Source organism: Bombina bombina, chromosome 6, assembly GCF_027579735.1.
Source record: "Bombina bombina isolate aBomBom1 chromosome 6, aBomBom1.pri, whole genome shotgun sequence".
Classification (NCBI taxonomy): Eukaryota; Metazoa; Chordata; class Amphibia; order Anura; family Bombinatoridae; genus Bombina; species Bombina bombina.
Genome location: NC_069504.1, coordinates 355,786,197 through 355,804,985, shown reverse-complemented (window position 1 = coordinate 355,804,985; position 18,789 = coordinate 355,786,197). Strand labels below are relative to the sequence as shown.

The window sequence follows — 18,789 nt, the reverse complement described above, 5'->3', positions numbered from 1 at the left end:
TGTGCAGTGCCCCTAAACCTGCAAGACTCGTAATAGCAGCGGTAGTGAAAAAGCAGCGTTAGGAGCGGTTAACGCTACTTTTTCAGTTTACCGCAAAACTTGTAATCTAGCAGAAAGTAACTTATTTTTTGTACATACATTACAACATATTAATACATTAAATCATTACATTTTTATCTTAGGAGTAGTATTAAAGGGACACTCAAGCCAAAATTAAACTTCCATGATTCAGATAGAGCAGCAATTTTAAACAATTTTCCAATTTACTTCCATTAACAAAATGTGCACAGTCTTTTTATATTTACACTTTTTGAGGCACCAGCTCCTACTGACCATGTGCAAAAAAATTTTTTTTATGACTGGCTGATGGCTGTCACATGATACAGGGGGGTGGAAATATAACTGACATTTTTCAGAAACAAATCTACTTATTTAAAGTTCAAACTGAGTGCTATTACATTGTCTTTGTATGATGCATTTGTTGATTGTGAAAATCTACTGTATTTACTGGTCCTTTAAAGGGACAGTCTACACCAGAATTGTTATCGTATATACATTGTATATAAAAGATAGATAATCCCTTTATTGCCCATTCCCCAGTTTTGCATAACCAACACAGTTATAATAATATACTTTTAACCTCTGTGATTATCTTGTATCTAAGCCTCTGCAGACTGCCCCTTTATTTCAGTTATTTTGACAGACTTGCAGTCTAGCCAATCAGTGCCTACTCCCAGATAACTTCACGAGCACAGTGTTATCTATATGAAATACGTGAACTAACACCCTCTAGTGGTGAAAAACTGTTAAATGCATTCTGAAAAGAGATGGCCTTCAAGGTCTAAGAAATTAGCATATGAACCTCCTAGGTTAAGCTTTCAACTAAAAATACCAAGAGAACAAAGCAAAATTGGTGATAAAAGTAAATTGGAAAATTGTTTAAAATTACATGCTCTATCTGAATCATGAAAGTTTATTTTGACCTAGACTGTCCCTTTAATGCAAAAATCAGTCAACCATTTAAACAGAATGGTGTGAGCTATGGGGATATTGTCACTGCAACCTGCCTGTGTGCTCTTCTGTAATGACCTTTGCGCTTCTGTCTGTGAGTGGGTTATATGATATTATGGTTTATCTGTGTGCAAACTGCACAGGGATTTAGCCTTGTGCTGCCTTCTTACTGTAATCCTGTGAGAGCCTTTCTGCTTTCCATTAGGAAGTGAGATTGCTGCTTGTTATTGGTGCATCATTTTTAAAATGATGTATTTCTGTAGCTGTTTCCTCTATTAGACTGTTGTGTGAAGATTTTCTAATCCATTTCACTTGCAAGACTGGAAATCTCTGAAAATCTTGTGACACCCAGCAGGTCTCTTACTTTTTTGTTTTTTTTATTTTAAACTTTGTCTTAATTTTCATGTATTTGCTTAATAGAGAGAAAACATTTGGGGGAAAACAAGTTACTTTGCCATATTTCTTATTCTCTAAAATACTGCTTTTCAGGAGTTGTAAACAGGCTGTTATACTAAGACGGAACTCCTTTTTAATTCTGTGATTTTGTTTAGATTTGATGGTCATTTCTCAGCCTTGGCAACAATATTTGGTGTTGTCAGCAGTCCTGTCTCAGCAGCAGATGCAGACTGTACAAATCCCTGTATCTGCATGATCTTTCCTGTTCAGTGTGTAGAAGTCTGATGAGGTTGCACAACTTCTGATGCTGCTGATTTTAACTCCCCCAACCCTGGAAAATCCTCTTTATTTCAAATTCTTTAAATAAATGAGACGTGTCACTGAACTCAATACAAATAAGCACAAAATCTATATATACACTATAAAAGTATGTGGACACCCCTACTAATTACTGAGTTCAGGTGCTTTGGCCACACCCACGGGTAACAGGTGCATAACATCTACACTATAGCCATACAATCTACATAGACAAACACTGGCAGTACAATGGATTGTACTAAAGCGCTTAGTGACTTTAAAGGGGCATTGTACACTAGATTATATATATATATATATATATATATATATATATATATATATATATAGTGTGTCTACGTATTCAAATTCAAATAATAGATAGATTTAACATGTTCTGCATTTAAACTCTGCACCCTTTGTTATTTTTTTTAATAAAACTAAGGTTTGTCAAATGAAAAATCTAAGGACCCCCCATAACTAAAATATTAACTTTTTAATTGCTCTTCATATGCCAAGACTTTAAAATTACAGGCTCCTTAAACTCTCTGCTGTGCCTCTTAATGTTAGATCCTTCTACAAACATCTGTATTTAAAATCATTCTTTCACTCCTATAAACTTTGTATGGCTGGGCCCTCAGTATAGCTCCTAAATTTCCAATTAATCTGTCAACATGTGGCACATGCTAACATTAATACACTGCTTCTGGCTCCTACAAAAAAATGCATTCTACAATTTATAGATTGTGCCAGCCCATAAATCCGTCTGATATAATAACTAGGTTATAGCCCTGGATAATGAAGAGATGAGTGTCTGACCATAAGTAATTAAGGGTGTGGTTCCGCACACCTGTGCCTGTGTAGCAGTCTGTTCCCTTCCAGCTGTGGCCTATAGGGACACTGCCTGTTTTACTATAAGCAGCCGTTTAGTGGCCGGAAACAGATGTTCCTGCTAGCTCACATCTCCTCCTCTTCATCCTGTCTCATGAGCAATGCAGGGATTTATTTTGTTATTTGTTAAGAGCCTCCAGATTTCAATAAGGATCAAGGTTTTTTAGCCATGAAGATTTCCCTTCATGATGTTGTTATTCTAAAAATTGTTCTATTCATTTCTGTCTATTATTTGAAACATTTGTTAGCGTTTAAAGGGTAAGCTTTCTGGTCAGTCCTAGACAGCATACTGACTTATTAATAACGGAACATTAAAGTCTTTTTTTTTTCTCTATCAGGGCAAGATAAACATGGGCAAACAAGATGTTGGTTTTAAAAATGTTTAGACTTTGCTGATGTGATGCTATATCAAAAGAAGTGTCTTGTAATTACAAGTGGATGTTTACTGTCCCTTTTTTGAAATATATATACAGTATATATACTGTATATTGACATACATTTTGCGCTGCCGCATTATTCAGCTAGAAGTAAGCTTTTTGCGCGTATTGGGTAGTGCCTATTACAAGTTGAAAGTAATACGTTTTTGCAGGAGCGATAAGCCAACGCGCTCAAAAATACCAAACTTAGAAAATATATCATGGTTTTTTGGTAAAAGATCTCTCATATATATATATATATATATTATATATATATATATATATATATATATATATATATATATATATATATATATATATATATATATATAGGAAAATCTATTTAAAAATACATAGAACATATTCCCTAATGTGAAGATTAGAATGTGAAATATTTACAGTAAATAGATTGTTAAACACTTAAATTAAATTTGAATATTGCTTAAAAATGTTTTGTTTTCTAACACCTGAGACCTCATATCTTTGCGCCCTTACAACTTTTTTATGCAATATTTATTTTAATATTTTTTTGTAGACAGTGTTGTGAGTGTGACTGTACTTTTTTGTGCAACTTTTTAGTCTTGCATAACTGTTAACCAGAGCTCTGAAGATTCACTATACCAATGCGCGAATTGCGCCCAAGAGAACACGTTTACTTTCAACCTGTAATGCACGTAAAGAGCTGCAATAAACTCCTTTATGTTTTTATTTAAGCCCCTAGGCCTAGATTTGGAGTTCGGCGGTAGCCGTCAAAACCAGCGTTAGAGGCTCCTAACGCTGGTTTTGGCCGCCCGCTGGTATTTGGAGTCAGTGATTAAAGGGTCTAACGCTCACTTTTCAGCCGCGACTTTTCCATACCGCAGATCCCCCTACGCCATTTGCGTAGCCTATCTTTTCAATGGGATCTTTCTAACGCTGGTATTTAGAGTCGTTTCTGAAGTGAGCGTTAGAGCTCTAACGACAAGATTCCAGCCGCCTGAAAAAAGCAGGAGTTAAGAGCTTTCTGGCTAACGCCGGTTCATAAAGCTCTTAACTACTGTACCCTAAAGTACACTAACACCCATAAACTACCTATGTACCCCTAAACCGAGGTCCCCCCACACCGCCGCCACTCGATTAAAATTTTTAACCCCTAATCTGCCGACCGCCACCTACGTTATACTTATGTACCCCTAATCTGCTGCCCCTAACCCCGCCGACCCCTGTATTACATTTATTAACCCCTAACCTGCCCCCCACAACGTCGCCGCCAGCTACTTAAAATAATTAACCCCTAATCTTCCGACCGCAAAGCGCCGCCACCTACGTTATCCCTATGTACCCCTAATCTGCTACCCCTAACACCGCCGACCCCTATATTATATTTATTAACCCCTAATCTGCCCCCCTCAACGTCGCCGACACCTGCCTACACTTATTAACCCCTAATCTGCCGAGCGGACCTGAGCGCTACTATAATAAAGTTATTAACCCCTAACCCGCCTCACTAACCCTATCATAAATAGTATTAACCCCTAATCTGCCCTCCCTAACATCGCCAACACCTAACTTCAATTATTAACCCCTAATCTGACGACCGGAGCTCACCGCTATTCTAATAAATTGATTAACCCCTAAAGCTAAGTCTAACCCTAACACTAACACCCCCCTAAGTTAAATATAATTTAAATCTAACGAAATAAATTAACTCTTATTAAATAACTTATTCCTATTTAAAGCTAAATACTTACCTGTAAAATAAATCCTAATATAGCTACAATATAAATTATAATTATATTATAGCTATTTTAGGATTAATATTTATTTTACAGGCAACTTTGTAATTATTTTAACCAGGTACAATAGCTATTAAATAGTTAAGAACTATTTAATAGTTACCTAGTTAAAATAATAACAAATTTACCTGTAAAATAAATCCTAACCTAAGATATAATTAAACCTAACACTACCCTATCAATAAATTAATTAAATAAACTACCTACAATTACCTACAATTAACCTAACACTACACTATCAATAAATTAATTAAACACAATTGCTACAAATAAATACAATTAAATAAACTAGCTAAAGTACAAAAAATAAAAAAGAACTAAGTTACAAAAAATAATAAAATATTTACAAACATAAGAAAAATATTACAACAATTTTAAACTAATTACACCTACTCTAAGCCCCCTAATAAAATAACAAAGCCCCCCAAAATAAAAAATTCCCTACCCTATTCTAAATTAAAAAAGTTACAAGCTCTTTTACCTTACCAGCCCTGAACAGCGCCCTTTGCGGGGCATGCCCCAAGGATTTCAGCTCTTTTGCCTGTAAAAAAAAACATACCATACCCCCCCCCCCAACATTACAACCCACCACCCACATACCCCTAATCTAACCCAATCCCCCCTTAAATAAACCTAACACTAAGCCCCTGAAGATCTTCCTACCTTGTCTTCACCATACCAGGTTCACCGATCCGTCCTGGCTCCAACATCTTCATCCAACCCAAGCGGGGGTTGGCGATCCATCATCCGGTGCTGAAGAGGTCCAGAAGAGGCTCCAAAGTCTTCCTCCTATCCGGCAAGAAGAGGACATCCGGACCGGCAAACATCTTCTCCAAGCGGCATCTTCAATCTTCTTCCATCCGGTGCGGAGCGGGTCCATCTTGAAGCAGGCGACGCGGATCCATCCTCTTCTTCCGTTGTCTCCCGACGAATGACGGTTCCTTTAAGGGACGTCATCCAAGATGGCGTCCCTCGAATTCCGATTGGCTGATAGGATTCTATCAGCCAATCGGAATTAAGGTAGGAATTTTCTGATTGGCTGATGGAATCAGCCAATCAGAATCAAGTTCAATCCGATTGGCTGATCCAATCAGCCAATCAGATTGAGCTCGCATTCTATTGGCTGTTCCGATCAGCCAATAGAATGCGAGCTCAATCTGATTGGCTGATTGGATCAGCCAATCGGATTGAACTTGATTCTGATTGGCTGATTCCATCAGCCAATCAGAAAATTCCTACCTTAATTCCGATTGGCTGATAGAATCCTATCAGCCAATCGGAATTCGAGGGACGCCATCTTGGATGACGTCCCTTAAAGGAACCGTCATTCGTCGGGAGACAACGGAAGAAGAGGATGGATCCGCGTCGCCTGCTTCAAGATGGACCCGCTCCGCACCGGATGGAAGAAGATTGAAGATGCCGCTTGGAGAAGATGTTTGCCGGTCCGGATGTCCTCTTCTTGCCGGATAGGAGGAAGACTTTGGAGCCTCTTCTGGACCTCTTCAGCACCGGATGATGGATCGCCAACCCCCGCTTGGGTTGGATGAAGATGTTGGAGCCAGGACGGATCGGTGAACCTGGTATGGTGAAGACAAGGTAGGAAGATCTTCAGGGGCTTAGTGTTAGGTTTATTTAAGGGGGGTTTGGGTTAGATTAGGGGTATGTGGGTGGTGGGTTGTAATGTTGGGGGGGGGTATGGTATGTTTTTTTTTACAGGCAAAAGAGCTGAAATCCTTGGGGCATGCCCCGCAAAGGGCCCTGTTCAGGGCTGGTAAGGTAAAAGAGCTTGTAACTTTTTTAATTTAGAATAGGGTAGGGAATTTTTTATTTTGGGGGGCTTTGTTATTTTATTAGGGGGCTTAGAGTAGGTGTAATTAGTTTAAAATTGTTGTAATATTTTTCTTATGTTTGTAAATATTTTATTATTTGTTGTAACTTAGTTCTTTTTTATTTTTTGTACTTTAGCTAGTTTATTTAATTGTATTTATTTGTAGCAATTGTGTTTAATTAATTTATTGATAGTGTAGTGTTAGGTTAATTGTAGGTAATTGTAGGTAGTTTATTTAATTAATTTATTGATAGGGTAGTGTTAGGTTTAATTATATCTTAGGTTAGGATTTATTTTACAGGTAAATTTGTTATTATTTTAACTAGGTAACTATTAAATAGTTCTTAACTATTTAATAGCTATTGTACCTGGTTAAAATAATTACAAAGTTGCCTGTAAAATAAATATTAATCCTAAAATAGCTATAATATAATTATAATTTATATTGTAGCTATATTAGGATTTATTTTACAGGTAAGTATTTAGCTTTAAATAGGAATAAGTTATTTAATAAGAGTTAATTTATTTCGTTAGATGTAAATTATATTTAACTTAGGGGGGTGTTAGTATTAGGGTTAGACTTAGCTTTAGGGGTTAATACATTTATTATAGTAGCGGTGAGGTCCGCTCGGCAGATTAGGAGTTAATAAGTGTAGGCAGGTGTCGGCGACGTTGAGGGGGGCAGATTATAGGTTAATAAATATAATATAGGGGTCGGCGATGTTAGGGCAGCAGATTAGGGGTACATAGGGATAACGTAGGTTGCGGCGGTTTACGGAGCGGCAGATTAGGGGTTAAAAAAAATATGCAGGGGTCAGCGATAGCGGGGGCGGCAGATTAGGGGTTAATAAGTGTAAGGTTAGGGGTGTTTAGACTCGGGGTACATGTTAGGGTGTTAGGTGCAGACGTAGGAAGTGTTTCCCCATAGGAAACAATGGGGCTGCGTTAGGAGCTGAACGCTGCTTTTTTGCAGGTGTTAGTTTTTTTTTCAACTCAAACAGCCCCATTGTTTCCTATGGGAGAATCGTGCACGAGCACGTTTTTGAGGCCGGCCGCGTCCGTAAGCAACTCTGGTATCGAGAGTTGCATTTGCGGTAAAACTGCTCTACGCTCCTTTTTTGGAGCCTAACGCAGCATTTGATTAAACTCTCGATACCAGAGTTAAATTTATGGTGCGGCCAGAAAAAAGCCCGCGGAGCGTTAACAGCCCTTTTACCGCCGAACTTTAAATCTAGGCCCTAGTTTCTTACAGAATTAAATTAAAGAGATACAAAACCCAAATTGTTTCTCTCATGATTCAGGTAGAGCATCTGGGTTTCATATCCCTTTTAAACATATTAATTTAAATTCCATTTTTATACAATAAAAATGTATTTAATTTTATTGCATATAAAAATTAAAAGCGGAATTAACATTATACCAATAATTACACTTTAATTTATCAGTAATTTAGTTGCTAATATGCAGTGATTTAGTTAGTTGTGTGTGTTTTTTTTGTTTTGTTTTTAGTAGTTCAGAAGTCTAAATCAGGAGTTTCCAAATGTTTCATATTAAAGTCCACAATGGAATTTACTGTGTTAAAGTTAGAAACAAAATAAAAAATATCTAGATTGCACATGTAGAGCTGGTAACTTGTGATATTCTAGAGCTGTACAATATGTTTCAAATGGCTTTGGGATGTGTAGATATATGTGCCCTTAGTTTTTGTAAATTTCCACTTTTCCCTTATGTGTTTTTTTTTTGTTTTTTTTAAGAGTTGCCAAGACGTCTGCTAATTCTCCATGGCAGCTGCACAGGCTTTACGTCAGGCCTGTAATTCTGGTAACCAGCTCAGTTTTCATCCTTTCGCCTCAAAGTCGGTCTCGTACAAGTGTGACATGGGCAGTGTCAGCAGCTTGATTGAAAGGCAAGATTTCTCCCCGGATGATTTAAAGCTGGATTTTAAGCCCCTCCAAGAATCTCACAGCCCTGGAAACTTTCTGAAGAGAGGCCTGCACCAACGGGAACTACTGACCTACCTGAACATCACAAAGAAAGATGGCAGAAGTGCCAAGAAGTTTCCCTCTGGACTGGCATTCAGAAGAGAGCACAGTGTGGATGGAGGGGAGAATGAGTATCCTGTCTTATACCACAAAGATCGCAGGGGGGCAGATTTTAGCAAGACATCTCTCCCAGAAAGAGGGCGCTTTGAAAAGGTTAGTACATTCACAAATTACTTACCTGTTGCTGTAACATTACTGTTGTTTTCATGGGACATTGAAGTCATTTTTATACACAGATATAGTGCAATATTAGTTAAGCACTGCATTGCAAAATGTCTGTATCCAAATTAAATATTTAGAAATCCTGCATTATTTTGCAGTCCAGGGAGTCAGGACACAAACCTTGAGTATTGTCTATTTTATCTTCATTTATTTATTTTTTGCTGTTGGCAGTAAGGAATAAATATAAATTAGCTCCTGCACTGATCAAACAATCACTGTACAGCCTGATCTGAGGTCAGAGTTCCTGATTCTGCAGGATGTAATCCAGCCTCGCTGAAGCAGTGGTAAAAATTAAACAACTCTCTTACAGATATAATTTATAGGAGAAGTGGTCAGAATTAGTAATTCAAGTAAATGACAAACGGCTAGATTACATGTGTTGCGGTATGTGCTTTTAACACTGACAAAATGGCCACTCCAGCATAATGGCCAGGAACGCATATTACGAGTCGTGTCAGTATAGCTTTACCACAAGCATTTTACCCTGTAATGCAACGTCCATTCCGCACTCAAAAAAAATTACGTTTTCTCCAACATAGGTGTGTCCGGTCCACGGCGTCATCCTTACTTGTGGGATATTCTCTTCCCCAACAGGAAATGGCAAAGAGCCCAGCAAAGCTGGTCACATGATCCCTCCTAGGCTCCGCCTACCCCAGTCATTCTCTTTGCCGTTGCACAGGCAACATCTCCACGGAGATGGTTAAGAGTTTTTTGGTGTTTAAATGTAGTTTTTATTCTTCAATCAAGAGTTTGTTATTTTAAAATAGTGCTGGTATGTACTATTTACTCTGAAACAGAAAAGAGATGAAGATTTCTGTTTGTAAGAGGAAGATGATTTTAGCAACCGTTACTAAAATCGATGGCTGTTTCCACACAGGACTGTTGAGATGAATTAACTTCAGTTGGGGGAAACAGTGGGCAGACTTTGCTGCTTGAGGTATGACACATTTCTAACAAGACTTGGTAATGCTGGAAGCTGTCATTTTCCCTATGGGAACCGGTAAGCCATTTTCTTAGTTTAGTATAAGAATAAAGGGCTTCACAAGGGCTTTAAAGACTGGTAGACATTTTTCTGGGCTAAAACGATTACTTTATAAGTATATTTAGTGGATTATAACTATAAATAGTTCTTTTAATCTTGGGGATGTATTAAAAAAACGGCAGGCACTGTATTGGACACCTTTTTCACTGGGGGCCTTTTCTAGTCATAGGCAGAGCCTCATTTTCGCGCCACTAATGCGCAGTTGTTTTTGGAAAGCAAGGCATGCAGATGCATGTGTGAGAGAACATCTCCGCGCTCTGCTTAAGGAGGTGTTATCTACTCTGGATGATTGTGACAATTTGGTCATTCCAGAGAAATTATGTAAGATGGACAAGTTCCTAGAGGTCCCGGTGCCCCCCGATGCTTTTCCTATACCCAAGCGGGTGGCGGACATTGTAAATAAGGAATGGGAAAGGCCCGGCATACCTTTTGTTCCTCCCCCTATATTTAAGAAATTATTTCCTATGGTCGACCCCAGAAAGGACTTATGGCAGACAGTCCCCAAGGTCGAGGGGGCGGTTTCTACTCTAAACAAACGCACTACTATCCCTATAGAAGATAGTTGTGCTTTCAAAGATCCTATGGATAAAAAATTAGAGGGTTTGCTTAAAAAGATGTTTGTTCAGCAAGGTTACCTTCTACAACCAATTTCATGCATTGTTCCTGTCACTACAGCAGCGTGTTTCTGGTTCGAAGAACTAGAAAAGTCGCTCAATAAAGAATCTTCGTATGAGGAGGTTATGGACAGAGTTCAAGCACTTAAATTGGCTAACTCTTTTATCTTAGACGCCACTTTGCAATTAGCTAGATTAGCGGCGAAAAATTCAGGTTTTGCTATTGTGGCGCGCAGAGCGCTTTGGCTAAAGTCTTGGTCAGCGGATGTGTCCTCCAAGAACAAATTGCTTAACATCCCTTTCAAGGGTAAAACGCTGTTTGGCCCTGACTTGAAAGAGATTATTTCAGACATCACTGGGGGAAAGGGCCACGCCCTTCCTCAGGATAGGTCTTTTAAGGCTAAAAATAAGCCAAATTTTCGTCCCTTTCGCAGAAACGGACCAGCCTCAAATTCTACACCCTCTAAGCAAGAGGGTAATAGTTCTCAAACCAAACCAGCCTGGAGACCGATGCAAGGCTGGAACAAGGGTAAGCAGGCCAAGAAACCTGCCACTGCTACTAAAACAGCATGAAGTGTTGGCCCCCGATCCGGGACCGGATCTGGTGGGGGGCAGACTCTCTCTCTTTGCTCAGGCTTGGGCAAGAGATGTTCAGGATCCTTGGGCGCTAGAAATAGTTTCTCAAGGTTATCTCCTGGAATTCAAGGAACTACCCCCAAGGGGGAGGTTCCACAGGTCTCAATTGTCTTCAAACCAAATAAAAAGACAGGCATTCTTACATTGTGTAGAAGACCTGTTAAGAATGGGAGTGATTCATCCTGTTCCATTAGGAGAACAAGGGATGGGGTTTTACTCCAATCTGTTCATAGTTCCCAAAAAAGAAGGAACATTCAGACCAATTTTAGATCTCAAGATTCTAAACAAATTTCTCAGGGTTCCATCGTTCAAAATGGAAACCATTCGAACAATTCTTCCTACCATCCAGGAAGGTCAATTCATGACCACGGTGGATTTAAAGGATGCGTATCTACATATTCCTATCCACAAGGAACATCATCGGTTCCTAAGGTTCGCCTTTCTGGACAAGCATTACCAGTTTGTGGCACTTCCATTCGGATTAGCCACTGCTCCAAGGATTTTCACAAAGGTACTAGGGTCCCTTCTAGCGGTGCTAAGACCAAGGGGCATTGCAGTAGTACCTTACTTGGACGACATACTGATTCAAGCGTCGTCTCTGTCAAAAGCAAAGGCTCATACGGACATTGTCCTAGCCTTTCTCAGATCTCACGGGTGGAAAGTGAACATAGAAAAAAGTTCTCTGTCCCCGTCAACAAGAGTTCCCTTCTTGGGAACAATAATAGTTTCCTTAGAAATGAAGATTTCTCCAACATAGGTGTGTCCGGTCCACGGCGTCATCCTTACTTGTGGGATATTCTCTTCCCCAACAGGAAATGGCAAAGAGCCCAGCAAAGCTGGTCACATGATCCCTCCTAGGCTCCGCCTACCCCAGTCATTCTCTTTGCCGTTGTACAGGCAACATCTCCACGGAGATGGCTTAGAGTTTTTTAGTGTTTAACTGTAGTTTTTCATTATTCAATCAAGAGTTTGTTATTTTCAAATAGTGCTGGTACGTACTATTTACTCAGAAACAGAAAAGAGATGAAGAATTCTGTTTGTATGAGGAAAATGATTTTAGCAACCGTAACTAAAATCCATGGCTGTTCCACACAGGACTGTTGAGAGCAATTAACTTCAGTTGGGGGAACAGTTTGCAGTCCCTTGCTGCTTGAGGTATGACACATTCTAACAAGACGATGTAATGCTGGAAGCTGTCATTTTCCCTATGGGATCCGGTAAGCCATGTTTATTACGATTGTAAATAAGGGCTTCACAAGGGCTTATTTAAACTGTAGACTTTTTCTGGGCTAAATCGATTGATTATTAACACATATTTAGCCTTGAGGAATCATTTTATCTGGGTATTTTGATATAATAATATCGGCAGGCACTGTTTTAGACACCTTATTCTTTAGGGGCTTTCCCAAAGCATAGGCAGAGTCTCATTTTCGCGCCGGTGTTGCGCACTTGTTTTTGAGAGGCATGGCATGCAGTCGCATGTGAGAGGAGCTCTGATACTTATAAAAGACTTCTGAAGGCGTCATTTGGTATCGTATTCCCCTTTGGGTTTGGTTGGGTCTCAGCAAAGCAGATACCAGGGACTGTAAAGGGGTTTAAAGCTTAAAACGGCTCCGGTTCCGTTATTTTAAGGGTTAAAGCTTCCAAAATTGGTGTGCAATATTTTCAAGGCTTTAAGACGCTGTGGTGAAAATTTGGTGAATTTTGAACAATTCCTTCATGTTTTTTCGCAATTGCAGTAATAAAGTGTGTTCAGTTTAAAATTTAAAGTGACAGTAACGGTTTTATTTTAAAACGTTTTTTGTACTTTCTGATCAAGTTTATGCCTGTTTAACATGTCTGAACTACCAGATAGACTGTGTTCTGAATGTGGGGAAGCCAGAATTCCTATTCATTTAAATAAATGTGATTTATGTGATAATGACAATGATGCCCAAGATGATTCCTCAAGTGAGGGGAGTAAGCATGGTACTGCATCAGTCCCTCCTTCGTCTACACGAGTCTTGCCCACTCAGGAGGCCCCTAGTACATCTAGCGCGCCAATACTCCTTACTATGCAACAATTAACGGCTGTAATGGATAATTCTGTCAAAAACATTTTAGCCAAAATGAACCCTTGTCAGCGTAAGCGTGGCTGCTCTGTTTTAGTTACTGAAGAGCATGACGACGCTGATATTAATATCTCTGAAGGGCCCCTAACCCAATCTGAGGGGGCCAGGGAGGTTTTGTCTGAGGGAGAAATTACTGATTTAGGGAACATTTCTCAGCAGGCTGAATCTGATGTGATTACATTTAAATTTAAATTGGAACATCTCCGCATTTTGCTTAAGGAGGTATTATCCACTCTGGATGATTGTGAAAATTTAGTCATCCCAGAGAAACTATGTAAAATGGACAAGTTCCTAGAGGTGCCGGGGCTCCCAGAAGCTTTTCCTATACCCAAGCGGGTGGCGGACATTGTTAATAAAGAATGGGAAAGGCCCGGTATTCCTTTCGTCCCTCCCCCCATATTTAAAAAATTGTTTCCTATGGTCGACCCCAGAAAGGACTTATGGCAGTCAGTCCCCAAGGTCGAGGGAGCGGTTTCTACTTTAAACAAACGCACCACTATTCCCATAGAGGATAGTTGTGCTTTCAAAGATCCTATGGATAAAAAATTAGAAGGTTTGCTTAAAAAGATGTTTGTTCAGCAGGGTTACCTTCTACAACCCATTTCATGCATTGTCCCTGTCACTACTGCCGCATATTTCTGGTTTGATGAACTGCTTAAGGTGCTCGATAGTGACTCTCCTCCTTATGAGGAGATTATGGACAGAATCAATGCTCTCAAATTGGCTAATTCTTTCACTCTAGACGCCTCTTTGCAATTGGCTAAGTTAGCGGCTAAGAACTCTGGGTTTGCTATTGTGGCGCGCAGAGCGCTTTGGTTGAAATCTTGGTCGGCTGATGCGTCTTCCAAGAACAAGCTACTAAACATTCCTTTCAAGGGGAAAACGTTGTTTGGTCCTGACTTGAAGGAGATTATCTCTGATATCACTGGGGGTAAGGGCCACGCCCTTCCTCAGGATCGGCCTTTCAAGGCAAAAAATAGACCTAATTTTCGTCCCTTTCGTAAAAACGGACCAGCCCAAGGTGCTACGTCCTCTAAGCAAGAGGGTAATACTTCTCAGGCCAAGCCAGCCTGGAGACCAATGCAAGGCTGGAACAAGGGAAAGCAGGCCAAGAAACCTGCCACTGCTACCAAGACAGCATGAAATATTGGCCCCCGATCCGGGACCGGATCTGGTGGGGGGCAGACTCTCTCTCTTCGCTCAGACTTGGGCAAGAGATGTTCTGGATCCTTGGGCGCTAGAAATAGTCTCCCAGGGTTATCTTCTGGAATTCAAGGGACTTCCCCCAAGGGGGAGGTTCCACAGGTCGCAGTTGTCTTCAGACCACATAAAAAGACAGGCGTTCTTACATTGTGTAGAAGACCTGTTAAAAATGGGAGTGATTCATCCTGTTCCATTAAGAGAACAAGGGATGGGGTTCTACTCCAATCTGTTCATAGTTCCCAAAAAAGAGGGAACGTTCAGACCAATCCTAGATCTCAAGATCTTAAACAAATTTCTCAAGGTCCCATCGTTCAAGATGGAAACCATTCGAACTATCCTTCCTTCCATCCAGGAAGGTCAATTCATGACCACGGTGGATTTAAAGGATGCGTATCTACATATTCCTATCCACAAGGAACATCATCGGTTCCTAAGGTTTGCATTCCTGGACAAACATTACCAGTTCGTGGCGCTTCCTTTCGGATTAGCCACTGCTCCAAGGATTTTCACAAAGGTACTAGGGTCCCTTCTAGCGGTGCTAAGACCAAGGGGCATTGCAGTAGTACCTTACCTGGACGACATTCTGATTCAAGCGTCGTCCCTTCCTCAAGCAAAGGCTCACACGGACATTGTCCTGGCCTTTCTCAGATCTCACGGCTGGAAAGTGAACGTGGAAAAGAGTTCTCTATCCCCGTCAACAAGGGTTCCCTTCTTGGGAACAATTATAGACTCCTTAGAAATGAGGATCTTTCTAACAGAGGCCAGAAAAACAAAGCTTCTGGACTCTTGTCGGATACTTCATTCCGTTCCTCTTCCTTCCATAGCTCAGTGCATGGAAGTGATCGGGTTGATGGTGGCGGCGATGGACATAGTTCCTTTTGCGCGCATTCATCTAAGACCATTACAACTGTGCATGCTCAGTCAGTGGAATGGGGACTATACAGACTTGTCTCCGAAGATACAAGTAAATCAGAGAACCAGAGACTCACTCCGTTGGTGGCTGTCCCTGGACAATCTGTCTCAAGGGATGATGTTCCACAGACCAGAGTGGGTCATTGTCACGACCGACGCCAGTCTGATAGGCTGGGGCACGGTCTGGGGATCCCTGAAAGCTCAGGGTCTTTGGTCTCGGGAAGAATCTCTTCTACCGATAAATATTCTGGAACTGAGAGCGATATTCAATGCTCTCCAGGCCTGGCCCCAGCTTGCGAGGACCAGGTTCATACGGTTTCAATCAGACAACATGACGACTGTTGCGTACATCAACCATCAGGGGGGAACAAGGAGTTCCCTAGCGATGGAAGAAGTGACCAAAATCATTCTATGGGCGGAGTCTCACTCCTGCCACCTGTCTGCTATCCACATCCCAGGAGTGGAAAATTGGGAAGCGGATTTTCTGAGTCGTCAGACATTGCATCCGGGGGAGTGGGAACTCCATCCGGAAATCTTTGCCCAAGTCACTCACCTGTGGGGCATTCCAGACATGGATCTGATGGCCTCTCGTCAGAACTTCAAAGTTCCTTGCTACGGGGCCAGATCCAGGGATCCCAAGGCGGCTCTAGTGGATGCACTAGTAGCACCTTGGACCTTCAAACTAGCTTATGTGTTCCCGCCATTTCCTCTCATCCCCAGGCTGGTAGCCAGAATCAAGCAGGAGAGGGCGTCGGTGATCTTGATAGCTCCTGCGTGGCCACGCAGGACTTGGTATGCAGATCTGGTGAATATGTCATCGGCTCCACCTTGGAAGCTACCTTTGAGACGAGACCTTCTTGTTCAGGGTCCGTTCGAACATCCGAATCTGGTTTCACTCCAGCTGACTGCTTGGAGATTGAACGCTTGATTTTATCGAAGCGAGGATTCTCAGATTCTGTTATCGATACTCTTGTTCAGGCCAGAAAGCCTGTGACTAGAAAGATTTACCACAAAATTTGGAAAAAATATATCTGTTGGTGTGAATCTAAAGGATTCCCTTGGGACAAGGTTAAGATTCCTAGGATTCTATCCTTCCTTCAAGAAGGATTGGAAAAAGGATTATCTGCAAGTTCCCTGAAGGGACAGATTTCTGCCTTGTCGGTATTACTTCACAAAAAGCTGGCAGCTGTGCCAGATGTTCAAGCCTTTGTTCAGGCTCTGGTTAGAATCAAGCCTGTTTACAAACCTTTGACTCCTCCTTGGAGTCTCAATTTAGTTCTTTCAGTTCTTCAGGGGGTTCCGTTTGAACCCTTACATTCCGTTGATATTAAGTTATTATCTTGGAAAGTTTTGTTTTTAGTTGCGATTTCTTCTGCTAGAAGAGTCTCAGAATTATCTGCTCTGCAGTGTTCTCCTCCTTATCTGGTGTTCCATGCAGATAAGGTGGTTTTACGTACTAAACCTGGTTTTCTTCCAAAAGTTGTTTCTAACAAAAACATTAACCAGGAGATTATCGTACCTTCTCTGTGTCCAAAACCAGTTTCAAAGAAGGAACGTTTGTTGCACAATTTGGATGTTGTTCGCGCTCTAAAATTCTATTTAGATGCTACAAAGGATTTTAGACAAACATCTTCCTTGTTTGTTGTTTATTCAGGTAAAAGGAGAGGTCAAAAAGCAACTTCTACCTCTCTCTCTTTTTGGATTAAAAGCATCATCAGATTGGCTTACGAGACTGCCGGACGGCAGCCTCCCGAAAGAATCACAGCTCATTCCACTAGGGCTGTGGCTTCCACATGGGCCTTCAAGAACGAGGCTTCTGTTGATCAGATATGTAGGGCAGCGACTTGGTCTTCACTGCACACTTTTACCAAATTTTACAAGTTTGATACTTTTGCTTCTTCTGAGGCTATTTTTGGGAGAAAGGTTTTGCAAGCCGTGGTGCCTTCCATTTAGGTGACCTGATTTGCTCCCTCCCTTCATCCGTGTCCTAAAGCTTTGGTATTGGTTCCCACAAGTAAGGATGACGCCGTGGACCGGACACACCTATGTTGGAGAAAACAGAATTTATGTTTACCTGATAAATTTCTTTCTCCAACGGTGTGTCCGGTCCACGGCCCGCCCTGGTTTTTTTAATCAGGTCTGATATTTTATTTTCTTTAACTACAGTCACCACGGTACCATATGGTTTCTCCTATGCAAATATTCCTCCTTAACGTCGGTCGAATGACTGGGGTAGGCGGAGCCTAGGAGGGATCATGTGACCAGCTTTGCTGGGCTCTTTGCCATTTCCTGTTGGGGAAGAGAATATCCCACAAGTAAGGATGACGCCGTGGACCGGACACACCGTTGGAGAAAGAAATTTATCAGGTAAACATAAATTCTGTTTTTTCTGACAGAGGCCAGAAAATCAAAACTTCTAAGCTCTTGTCAAGTACTTCATTCTGTTCTTCTTCCTTCCATAGCGCAGTGCATGGAAGTAATAGGTTTGATGGTTGCGGCAATGGACATAGTTCCTTTTGCACGAATTCATCTAAGACCATTACAACTGTGCATGCTCAGACAGTGGAATGGAGATTATACAGACTTGTCTCCGACGATCCAAGTAGATCAAAGAACCAGAGATTCACTCCGTTGGTGGCTGAACCTGGACAACCTGTCACAGGGAATGAGCTTCCGCAGACCAGAGTGGGTCATTGTCACGACCGACGCCAGTCTGGTGGGCTGGGGCGCGGTCTGGGAACCCCTGAAAGCTCAGGGTCTATGGTCTCGGGAAGAATCTCTTATCCCGATAAACATTCTGGAACTGAGAGCGATATTCAATGCTCTCAAAGCTTGGCCTCAACTAGCAAAGGCCAAATTCATAAGGTTTCAATCAGACAACATGACGACTGTTGCATATATCAACCATCAGGGGGGAACGAGGAGTTCCCTGGCGATGGAGGAAGTGACCAAAATAATTCAATGGGCGGAGAATCACTCCTGCCACTTGTCTGCAATCCACATCCCAGGAGTGGAAAATTGGGAAGCGGATTTTCTGAGTCGTCAGACTTTCCATCCGGGGGAGTGGGAACTCCATCCGGAAATCTTTGCCCAAATAACTCAATTATGGGGCATTCCAGACATGGACCTGATGGCGTCTCGTCAGAACTTCAAGGTTCCTTGCTACGGGTCCAGATCCAGGGATCCCAAGGCGACTCTAGTAGATGCACTGATAGCGCCTTGGACCTTCAACCTAGCTTATGTATTCCCACCGTTTCCTCTCATTCCCAGGCTGGTAGCCAGGATCAATCAGGAGAGGGCTTCGGTGATCTTGATAGCTCCTGCGTGGCCACGCAGAACTTGGTATGCAGACCTGGTGAATATGTCATCGGCTCCACCATGGAAGCTACCTTTGAG

The 18,789-nt window shown here is 41.4% G+C and overlaps 1 protein-coding gene across 1 annotated transcript in view; it reads left to right on the top strand.

Moving 5' to 3' along the window:
- N4BP3 (NEDD4 binding protein 3) overlaps positions 1–18,789 on the top strand; it is a 107,947-nt gene that overhangs the window by 44,164 nt on the left and 44,994 nt on the right. The window contains exon 2 of the mRNA XM_053717033.1: positions 8,366–8,806. Coding sequence (XP_053573008.1) covers positions 8,393–8,806 — 414 coding nt within the window. The 5' untranslated portion in view covers positions 8,366–8,392. The remainder of the gene's footprint in view (positions 1–8,365; positions 8,807–18,789) is intronic.